The 12500-nt window shown below is 36.8% G+C and overlaps 1 protein-coding gene across 1 annotated transcript in view; it reads left to right on the top strand.

Moving 5' to 3' along the window:
• LOC123551470 (uncharacterized) overlaps positions 1-12500 on the top strand; it is a 50229-nt gene that overhangs the window by 29004 nt on the left and 8725 nt on the right. The window contains exons 9-11 of the mRNA XM_045340434.2: positions 2366-2461; positions 3917-4924; positions 7309-10421. Coding sequence (XP_045196369.2) covers positions 2366-2461; positions 3917-4924; positions 7309-10421 — 4217 coding nt within the window. The remainder of the gene's footprint in view (positions 1-2365; positions 2462-3916; positions 4925-7308; positions 10422-12500) is intronic.

Below are 12500 nucleotides of genomic sequence, written 5' to 3'. Positions count from 1 at the left end.
AGTTTATACTCATACACATGCAGTTTTTGTTTTAAATATGTTGCTTAAAATTATACTGGCCCAAAATGATCTTGTGCATAGAATGCTTCATTAAAAGCTTCATATAGGCCTGAACAAGTACCAGAAACAGAACATTTCTTTGTGGAAAAGTAGTCATAATTCCGACTGAATGCTATTCAGTTTAAATATATACATGTTAGGGATGGGAACGAATACTGAAATCAAATTTCGAATATTCGGTTTGTTTTAATGGAAGCTTTAAATTCTTATTAAGTGATTGGCATATACACAATGTATTCCTTTGTTTAAAGGGTGAATCATCGCACGTAATAAGACCTAAAAAAATGTTTGTTTCGGGAACCCAACCCTACCTAGTAAAACCCGCCCACCCTAGCGTTTTATTTCACGATTCTGTCAGTATAATCATGAACAGATTTAACTACCTCAGTGTTATAGCTTCAAAATGATAAAAAAAAAAATCAAATCGATTATAATTTAGACCGTCGTAACTTTGTCTAAAAATAGCATGTCGTCCCATTTAAGCATGTGTCGCGCTGTTGTATTTAACGCTGCCATTTTGAAAATTTTTAGTCGGCGTGTAAAAAGCAAGTAAGGCAGACAAACATCCTTCAACATGATCTTATGCATCAATCATATGTTATTTCTTGACTTTATTATAAACTACTTTAAAATTTATTTCGAATACGGCCGATTGCGGATGAAAACCAATTCTGGTGACGGTCTGAAATGTCGTACAAAATATTGTAAAAAGTTTGACAATATCTACAAGTTTGGTATTGTTTTCGAAAGAAAAAAAATCTAAAACTTGTTACATAAAACAGGCGCCAATTAAAACGAACAAAAGATAAAAAGGTATCACATTTACGCCTAGTGCACACTGTTAATCCATAACGATGACCCCAGCTAATTATGCATTGCAATTTTCTTGTTAATTGGACATCTTTTGACATGCATCTGACACATTTATGCCTGTTGCAAACTGTTAATCCGTAACGGTTGCCCCTGCCAATTAAGCATTGCTATTTTCTTGTTAATTGGACATCTTTTGATACGCGATAAACAAACACGACAGAACAAACGGTTTTATTCTGTAGAATTAGCATGCTTATATTGCCCAAAATCAATGATACTTACGTTGAAAAAGAAATTATACAATAATTTACGAATATTCGAATTTGATTTTCATATTCGAATATTCGAGCGATTTTCGAATATTCGTTCCCATCCCTAATACATGTATGTATTTGTTTCCTGATTGGGAAGTTACATTTCCTGTCTGTAAACTTTGAAATTAAGAAATATAAAAGATATATAAAAAATTTATTATGACAAATTAAAATTTAGATAAAGTATGAATTTGCATATTTCATTTAATGACACCATGTACACTCTGCATCTGCTCTTTTGCACCAGGCCTATTGATGGAAATAAGTAAAAAATTGATAATTTTGATTCCTGAAAGGAAAATTTACTATAGAAACAAGTTTGGGAAGTTGGGAAAAACCATAGATTGATTTCCCAAACAGGAAGTTTCCCCCGCTGTCTAAGGAATGAATTGATGAATCTTAACAATTAACTGTTGCTGGTCATGAAACGTCCAATTTCGGTTACAGATCAGATCGTGAAACATTTAATGTCTGTTGCAGGTTGTGAAATATCCAATTTCTATTACAGAACGTGAAACATTCATTGTGGATTAGTTACAGATAGTGAACCTTTCAATGTCTATTACAGATCCTGAAACATTCAGTTTCTATTACAGATCCTGAAACATTCAGTGTCTATTACAGATCCTGAAATATTCAATGTCTCTTGCAGATCCTGATACATTCAGTGTCTATTGCAGATCCTGAAACATTCAATGTCTATTACAGATCCTGAAACATTCAGTGTCTATTACAGATCCTGAAACATTCAGTGTCTTTTACAGATCCTGAAACATTCAGTGTATTGCAGATCCTGAAACATTCAATGTCTATTACAGATCCTGAAACATTCAGTGTCTATTACAGATCCTGAAACATTCAGTGTCTATTACAGATCCTGAAACATTCAATGTCTTACAGGTCCTGAAACATTCAATGTCTATTACAGATCCTGAAACATCCAGTAACATTTAGTGTCGTGCAGATCCTGAAACATTCAGTATCTCTTGCAGATACTGAAACATTCAGTGTCTCTTGCAGATCCTGAAACTTTCGTCTGTTGCAGATCATGAAACGTCCAGTGTCTATTACAGATCAGATCATGAAACATTTATCAGTGTCTGTACATTGTTTCTATTACAGAATGTGAAACATTCAATGTCTATTGCAGATCGTGAAACATTCAATGTCTATTGCAGATCGTGAAACATTCAACGAGTATTTAAGGAAGGAGAAGGAGAAAGAATTAGCCTTGATGGAGGCTGAAGTAGAGGAGCTAGAAAGAAGCAATCATGGTAAGTCTAATATAAAGAGAACATTTTAATAAACAATCCTGATGAAACAAATGAAAAATATACAATACATAGTGTCTTTTTATGCTCCTCAAAGGGGAAGCATATAGTCGCTGCTTTGTCCGTTTGTCCCGCAATTCCTGGAGCAAAATTGACCAAACAAATTCTTAATTTGCAGGATTTTGGGCTCAAATTGGGATATGTATTATACACAGGTGTGCATTACACATGGGTATCTACAATAAATTTGCATCCATTTATATTGTGGGGTCTCTAAAATTGACCAAACAAGTTCCTAATCTGCAGGATTTTGGGCTAAAATCTGGATATGTATTATACACAGGTTTGCATTACACATGGGTATCTACAATAAATTTGCATCCATTTATATTGTGGGGTCTCTAAAATTGACCAAACAAGTTCTTAATCTGCAGGATTTTGGACTAAAATCTGGATATGTATTATACACAGGTGTGCATTACACATGTGTATCTACAATAAATTTGCATCCATTTATATTGTGGGGCCTCTAAAATTGACCAAACAAGTTCTTAATCTGCAGGATTTTGGGCTAAAACTGGGATATGTATTATACACAGGTGTGCATTACACATGGGTATCTACAATAAATTTGCATCCATTTATATTGTGGGGCCTCTAAAATTGACCAAACAAGTTCTTAATCTGCAGGATTTTGGGCTAAAACTGGGATATGTATTATACACAGGTGTGCATTACACATGGGTATCTACAATAAATTTGCATCCATTTATATTGTGGGGCCTCTAAAATTGACCAAACAAGTTCTTAATCTGCAGGATTTTGGGCTAAAACTGGGATATGTATTATACACAGGTGTGCATTACACATGGGTATCTACAATAAATTTGCATCCATTTATATTGTGGGGCCTCTAAAATTGACCAGACAAGTTCTTAATCTGCAGGATTTTGGGCTAAAACTGGGATATGTACTATACACAGGTGTGCATTACACATGTGTATCTACAATAAATTTGCATCCATTTATATTGTGGGGCCTCTAAAATTGACCAGACAAGTTCTTAATCTGCAGGATTTTGGGCTAAAACTGGGATATGTACTATACACAGGTGTGCATTACACATGGGTATCTACAATAAATTTGCATCCATTCATATTGTGGGGCCTCTGTGACTGAGTGGTTAAGGTAGCTGTCTTCAAATTACTTGCCTTCCGATTTTGGCTTGAAATGTTCTTTTGGGTGTAGAATTATTCTTGTGATGAAACCACCCAGCTGTCTGTCTGATTTGTCTTGAGGTTGTTCCCAGGTGCCTCCCTAAGCCTGAAACAATGCTAGCAGTGGCACCTGGGTTATTTCTCCAATGTCAAAAGCTAGAAAAGCTGCCATATGACCTACCCAGTGTTGATATGACTACACTCGCAACAAAAACAAAACATAAATTTTTTTATTTTGTAGAAATAATGTGTGCCAACTTTGGTGTGTCCCAGGCTGATGCAGGATATGAGACTCAAGAACTTGTTTACAGTTCACCACATCACATGCCGCTAGGTTCACAACAAGATCTGTTTGCCACCCAGCATGCTTCAAACTCGCCTAGGACTGGCCATGCAACTTCTACTCCTTGCGGGAATGATGTGCCAATCAATTTTACCCCTTTACTTCGAGGAAATGAACTAGGAAATAGCCCAGTGCATTTGACTCAAAGTGTCTTTGGTGGTTTAAAGAACAGCGGTGGAGATAGTAAGATAAGCCCAAGTAGTACAGCCACACAACCATTCAGCCCTGCATTCTCACATTACAGCGAGATGAACAATCCTCCAACACCACGTAATCAACAACACCTATCTGCATATGTGAATGAAAATAGCCCAGTAGGAACATGTACACCGGGAAGTCACATAGAGGATCCTTACAGCAATCCTGCTACTCCGATACAATCAAACACAGGACAGATCATTCATTCTACACCTACAGGGCCTAGTAGTGTTAGATCTCAGAGAAATCCTGACCATTTTCATCATTCATCACCAATTCATTCCCAGCATAGTGCAGTCAAAAACTCGCATGCTCCAATACACTGCAGCCCTCTAGTGAAGGCAGACATCCATCCAGATAGTCCTTTGTTAGCACAAACAAATGTGTACCAGTCTTCCAGTAACAATGGACTGTATTTCAGTTCACATATCACATCTGAAATGGCAGGTCAAAATAGACATGACTTCGCAAGTAATGGATGTGTAGCCCAAACAGAGAATTTCTCTGAACATGCGTCAGGATATTTGAATTTACTGAATGGGGCAGCCAACATTCCAGCATCCAGAGAACCATGTACCACAATAGAGAACACAATAGGATGTATAAGTCTACCCCAACCTTCCAGTATTGAGTCAAAGCCAAATAAGAAGAAAGGTGCTAGTCGATCAAGAAGGAAGAAAGAACCAGTTAAGAGGAAAAGCGTATCAGGTATTTTCAACTCAGCTTCCTTAAAGAATGTATCAGTATTTAGAACTATTTCTATTCCCTTAAAATATATATTCGTGTAAAGTTGTAGTCCATCTTTATTGTGTAAAACAATATTTCCAAAAGGATAATTGATTAAATCCACAGATACATTCTGGTTAAATGAAACAACTCTTTTATTTTTTTAGCTCACCAGAGCACAAAGTGTTCAAGGTGAGGTATTGTGACTGGTCATTGTCCGGCGTGTGCATCTGTAAACATTTGCCATATTAACACTAAAGGCCACAGTTGTGACCCAATATTTATGAAACTTGGTCAGAATGTTTGTCTTGATGATCTCTAGGTGAAGTTCGAAATGGGTCATGTGGGGTCAAAAATTAGGTCAATAGGCCAGATCAAAGGTAAGGCTTGTGAACACTCTAGAAGCCACAGTTGTCATTCGGTCTTTATGAAACTTGGCCAGAATGTTTGTCTTGATGATCACTAGGTCAGGTTCGAATCTGGGTCATGTGGGTTCAAAAACTAGGTCACCAAGTCAAATCAAAGGAAAATCTTGTGAACACTGTAGAGGCCACATTTGTAACTCAGTCTTTATGAAACTTGGTCAGAATGTTTGTATTTATAATTTCTAGGTCAAGTTCGAAACTGGGTCATGTGGGGTCAAAACCTAGGTCACTAGGCCAGATCAAAGGAAAATGTTGGTAACACTCTAGAGACCACAATTTAAGTTTGAAACTCATGAGAATTAGTCAGAATGTTTGTCTTGATGATCTATAGGTCAAGTTCGAATCGGGGTCATGTGGAGTCAAAAACTAGGTCACCTGGTCAAATCAAAGGAAAATCTTGTGAACACTGTAGAGGCCACATTTGTAACTCAGTCGTTATGAAACTTGGTCAGAAAGTTTGTATTTATAATTTCTAGGTCAAGTTTGAAACTGGGTCATGTGGGGTCAAAACCTAGGTCACTAGGCCAGATCAAAGGAAAATGTTGGTAACACTCTAGAGACCACAATTTAAGTTTGAAACTCATTAGAATTAGTCAGAATGTTTGTCTTGATGATCTATAGGTCAAGTTCGAATCTGGGTCATGTGGAGTCAAAAACTAGGTCACCTGGTCAAATCAAAGGAAAATCTTGTGAACACTAGAGGCCAGTTGTGACCCAATCTTTAAGAAACTTGGGCAGAATATTTGTCTTTATGAACTCTAGGTCAAATTCGAAACTGGGTCATGTGGGGTCAAAATCTAGGTAAATATGCCAGATCAAAGGATAATCTTGTGAACACTCTAAGAGTCCACAGTTTAAGTTTGAAACTCCTGAGAAGTGGTCAGAAATGATTGTCTTGATTACCTCTAGGTCAAGTTTAAATCTAGGTCATGTGGGATCAAAAACTAGGTCACCCAGTCAAATCAAAGGAAAAACTTGTAAACACTCCTCTAGAGGCCTTCGTTGTGACCCTATCTTTATGAAATTGATCGGAATGTTTGTCTTTATGATCTCTAGGTCAAATTCGAAACTGGGTCATGTGGGATCAAAAACTAGGTCAGTAGGCCAGATCAAGTCTGATGAGCGATATAGGGCCATCATGGCCCTCATGTTTTTTCGTTCCCGCTCTGACAACGAAGTTGTAAGGCGGGTATACTGGTTTCAGGTTGTCTGTCTGTCTGTAGACACAATCTTGTGGGCACCAACTCTGCTCATCCCATTGACAGAATATAATGAAACTTCACAAAAGTGTCAGTAACAACAGTAGTTGTGCATTGTACATGTTACGTTCTTTCATAAAAAAATTTGAAGAGTTACGGGACTTTGTTTTTTTGTTACTATTCTATATACATAGATTCTCCGTATGCAATCTTGTGCATGCCTAATGTCCCAAAACATTGCACACAATTCAATGAAACTTCACACAAATGATCAGTAGCAACCTTACTTGTGCATGATGTTAGGTTCTTTCAGAAAAATATTCTGCAGAGTTATGGGACTTTGTTTTTTATGTTACTATACTATATATTACAATACATACTGGCGACATAATTATGCCATCTTGTGTGCAGCTACCGTGTCAGTGCGTGCGGGGGGTATATTCATCACCTTCAGTGATCGCTCTAGTTTCCAATTTGCAAATAACTTGTCACTTTCAGTAACAGTCAGTTAACATATCTCTTTGCTAATAAACAAACAATTCAGTTACACAAGTTGTTGTGAAATGATGAACAAAATCATTATTAAAATATTTTACCTAGAACGGCTATTTCTGGTTGCTAGATACACATATCAGACTTGTGTAAATGAACTGATAAATATTTTTCACCAACGCTGTGAAGAAGTAGCTTTAATATTTAGCATTATGTTTAAAAGAAAATAGACTGTTTTATTTTGTTTCAGCTTCTCATGCTACAGTTAAAGGTTTGTTGGAAAAACCTCTCACTCATTTAAACAGCATTCCACTGTCAATGAAAGTGGCTGACTTGCAGCGTGTTTATAGAACACCTGAAAAAAGAGTACCTATGCCTGCTGAAAACTTGACCTTCCCATCACCAGGTGGTAAAACATTGATAAATGTACCTTTACTGAACTGTGAGGATCAAATTGACCTTAGTGTACTTGGAATGGATGAAAATATAGACAATGCTGGTTCCCAAACTGTTAATGTATATGATCAGAATTTAGACACATCCACACAGTACTCTATAGCGCCAGAGAATCAGGCAACCCACAACTTGGTTAATGCAATAGAAGCTGGAAATACTGCTGAAGTTGTTCAACAAATTAAAAAAAGTGAAGAAACAAAACGGAAAACATCTAAGAGATCAAATACGGAGCGAAAAAGCAGGGCAAAAAAGAAAAAGGAAGAAACAGCTAAAGATGAACAACATGATCATTTCAGTCCTACTCCACCGTCATTAGACCAGCCTGCCCTTCAGCAAGAAGGTAACGTCGACCCAAATCAGGAGATTTATACTGCTACACCTTTCACAAGTTTGAATAAAGCAGCAACTGTAAGAGCTTTGAACTTTGGTCCAAATGTTGATGATCCAGATATTGCTCATTATCGGAAAATTTATCCAAAACTTCAAGCTCCAGCTGATACGAGTCCTAGTGTATTAATTTTGAACACCAACCAAGTTATTAACCCTGGACAAAGAGTTATTGTTAACACAACACCAGTTACCTTGGTGCAAAAAATATCAAATGTTCAGAATGATCCGAATGTAAATTTTAAAAAGGAACAAAACTTGGAAACAGATAATACTGGTGTTAGTGATGGTAAGGATAATTCAGAAACTGAAAAGACAATGTTGAAGAGAGTGACAAGGTCTGAATCATTGAGGCACAGTAAAGATGACGAAAAGGAAGCATCAGAAGAAAATGTGGGTAACTGTGATACAGAAGTAGACTCAAATGAAAATACTCCTGAGGAAACATTGGAAAGGGGAATAGAAATCCCAAAGCAAATCAAGAATATGCCAGGTGAAACTCCCAGGAAGGGGAAACAAACCCCAAGAAAAACTAGAAATTTGTCCAAAGAATTGACAGAAGAACTTGGTGCAGATTGCAATAATGATCAATCAAATGAAGAAGTAAACACTTCTGAAAATGAATGTAAAAATGATCAGGAATGCAGATTGAACTTTGATAATTATTCTGAAGAAATATGTGAAAAGAGAAAAGATAGAAAATGTAAGAAGAAAGATGCTTTATTAAAAACAAAAAATTTTAAGAACAAAGGTAGCAAGGGGAAAGAAAAATTAAAGGTTAAGATACCAATGATTAGTCATCGACCACCAAATCGAAAAGGGAGAGTGGTTAAATCGGGGAAATCGGTGATTCCATTTTACTTTAAGAAGAAAACTGAGATTAAATCAGATGTTGACAGCTCAGATGAGGATGTGCCACTGAGTGTGGTAAGGAAGCAGCAGGTTAAAAAGAAAGAATATAAATCTGTAGAATTAATTGTTGAATCAGAAACCACTGATGAAGAAAAAAGTATGGAAAATGTCCAGTCAGAATCGGGCAAAAGAAAGGAGTCATCTGATGACGATAATATAACTAGTAAAGAAGTTTTATTTGAGAAAATTGGACTGACTCCAACTAAATCAGTTGGTAGGCATGATTTGAAGTCACCAATTAGAGCCAATGCTCTTGATGTTCTTGCGGAATGGCAAAGTTCCCCATTATCATCAAGAAGTCGTGGACTCACTCCAAATACTCGCAATAGATTTAGTAAAGCAGATGATTGTCTCAAGTCACCTACAACACCAAGGAGAAGAACACATGCTAAACAATTATTTGGCTCACCTTGCAAAGAAAGCATAATTGAAAAAGTGAAAGGGGGTAAAGCAAAGCAGACTGCAAAAAGAGTTGATGATATCATTGATAGATTGAAGCAAAATAATCCAGATAGAAATTTAAGTAGTGCAAATACAAATATAAACATGATGAACTTGAGAAACAATGGAAGCAGTGAAGTTGATGTTGCTAAGATTGAACTAAAAACCAAAACAGGAAAAGAGAATGAAAAAATGTTGAAAGAATCTAAATCAGAGAAAACAGATGCAGATAGACAAAACAAAAAATTGAAAACTAGAAATTTGATTAATGATAAGGGAGATGGAAGTGCGAGTAAAGATGCGGGAAAGAAAATGTCTGAAATGTATAATGATACCTTTGTGATAAATGATATAGTTAATGAGGAATATGACCAGAATTCTCCTGGAACTGAAGTCATTGAGGATAAAGTTGTAACTGCAGATAGGAATACACTTGCATTGGATGAAAGTAGCCAGGGTGCTAGTGAATTAAACAGGGCTATTGCTAGTATAGCAGTGGATCATCCAACCATTAAAGGCGATGAAGAACAAAATCTGCTAATTCATCGATATAATGAAAATGAGTTACAGGGGTTTAATCTTTATCAAAATGAAGATATACTAAGTGAATCATGTAACACTAAGAAGGAATGTAATGAAATTTTCAAAATAAACCAAAGCAAAAATGAAATTTCAGATGAACAACATAAACCTGCCTTTCCTGATAATCAAGATGGTAAAGGTCAGTCTGAAACTCATAATAAGCATATAGTTACAGTTGATGTTCATGCTGCCCAAAACAGTCAAGACTCGTGTGAAATGATTGAGAAATTTAAGGACATCAGAAATACAAAGTCTATTCAAGAAATAAATCATGAGTTGGACAGTTGTTCATCAGAGACTTACAAAGACATTAAAATAAATCAATTTGACAGTGCAAAACATTCGCATGATACAAACGAAATAAAAACTGTTGATCCTGAACAGGTTGAGAGCAAAACAAGGGAAAAAAAGAAAAAACGTAAGCACAGACATTGTCATAGACACAAACATGAAGGTAGTAATGAAGTTAACACTATTGGGGATCAGTTTGGTACTCAGAGTCAAGGAGAAAGAGAGCATCATCACAAGAAAAAGAAGAAGAAATCAAAGAAACGTCATAGAGAGGATAGTGAGGATGTACATGAGGTAACTCAGATAATTATGTCTTCATTTCATGGGAGACATTATAAGTTACATGGTTGTTGGTGACCAGATGCAGGATATACGCTATTGAGGAAATCTATATCTGGCAAGTGTGAAACTCCAGCTTTTTATCAATAATCAATAATTCTGTACCTGGTGACCAACAAGCCATGTAATGATTTTCTTGCTGTCTACTATTTACTTAGTATTTTTTAATCCCCCTCCACGAGTGGTGGGGGGTTATAGGAATGGTCTCCGTCCATCCTTCCGTAACATTTTGTGTCCGCTTTGTATCTCGAAAATCCCTTGAAGGATTTTCATGAAACTTTGGTCAAATGATCACCTCATCAAGACGATGTGCAGAACCCATGAGTCAGCCATGTCAGGTCAAGGTCACAACTGCAGGTCAAAGATTTGAGCCTTCCATTTCGTGTCTGCTCTGTTTCTCCTAAACCCCTTGAAGAATGATCATGAAACTTGGGTCAAATGATCACCTCATTAAGACGATGTGCAGAACCCATGAGTCAGCCATGTCGGTCCAAGGTCAAGGTCACAACTCTAGGTCAAAGGTTTGAGCCTTCCATTTTGTGTCCGCTCTGTATCTCCTAAACCTCTTGAAGGATAATCATGAAACTTTGGTCAAATGATCTCCTCATCAAGACGATGTGCAGAACTCATGACTGCCATTTCAGCTCAAGGTCAAGTTCACATCTCAAGGTCAAAGGTTTAAGCCTTTCATTTCGTGTCCAATCTATATCTCCTAAACCCCTTAAAGGATAATCATGAAACTTGGATCAAATGATCTTCTCATCAAGACAATGTGCAGATTTCATGAGTCAGCCATGTCGGCTCAACATCAAGGTCACAACTCAAGGTCAAAGGTTTGAGCCTTCCATTATGTGTCCGCTCTGTATCTCCAAAACCCCTTGAAGGATTTTCTTCAAACTTTGGTCAAATGATCACCTCATCAAGGCAATGTGCAGAACTCATGAGTCAGCCATGCCGGCTCAAGGTCAATGTCACAACTTTGGGTCAAAGGTTTGAGCCTTCCATTTTGTGTCCACTCTGTATCTCCTAAACCCCTCGAAGGATTTTTATCAAACTTGGGTCAAATGATCACCTCATCAAGAACTCATGAGTCGGCCATGTCAACTCAAGGTCAAGGTCACAACTCAAGGTCAAAGGTTTGAGCTCTGTATCTCTTAAACCCCTTAAAGGATTTTCATGAAACTTGGGTCAATGATCATCTCATCAAGACGATGTGCAGAATTCAAGGGTCATCCATGTCAGTTCAAGGTCAAGGTCAAAGGTTTACCCTTTCACTATCCATAACAGTGGCTGTCTTTCAGACTCCCTTGTTGAATTTGGAAAAACTAATTTCATACACAGGGTTCATACGCGTCAGGGAAAAGTCAGGGAAAAATTTTTTTTTCAAGGTCAGGGAATTGTCAGGGAATTTTACAAAATGTCAGGGAAATTTTGAAATTTGGAAAATGTCAGGAAAATGTCAGGGAATTTTCTGATCTGGTTAGGCAACAATTTGTAAAGGTTAAGGCAGTTTCTTCAAATATTTCCTTTCATGAAAGCTATCACACTTACAACAATTAAAGCATAATTTTTAATTATATGCATATATCTATATTCTACATATTTTTCAAATTCCATATAGAAGAAACTGAAAGGGATTTGCACCCCTTACCTCCTGAGCAAATCTGAACATTTAGTGGTTTTTATGCTGTTGTGCTGGATATGGGGCTGATCAGCTTGCTTACACAGGGTTTTCCCTCGGGTTTTTTATTTGGGAGTCCATGGACTCCCATGGCTGCTAATTTAAGGGTCCCTAATAATTTTTGGGGGTCCACAAATTATTGATCTTGAAAATTGACATTATTACTATAAAAATTTACCCTAAAACTGAATGAACTTAATTGTATCTTTTTAATTTAGATAGCAGTTGATTCAATATTTCGGAATGGTATCTTTCAAAATGGCATGTGCTTCTCAATTCAGACTGATTACAAAAGGTGTGATAGTCTTTTTGTTATGATTAAATAGCCAGTAATTACCCGTCGTGTCAGTTAT

This window comes from Mercenaria mercenaria, chromosome 4 (assembly GCF_021730395.1).
Source record: "Mercenaria mercenaria strain notata chromosome 4, MADL_Memer_1, whole genome shotgun sequence".
Lineage (NCBI taxonomy): Eukaryota > Metazoa > Mollusca > Bivalvia > Venerida > Veneridae > Mercenaria > Mercenaria mercenaria.
Note: the sequence above shows the minus strand (reverse complement) of the source record. Positions and strands in the feature narration are given on the sequence as shown.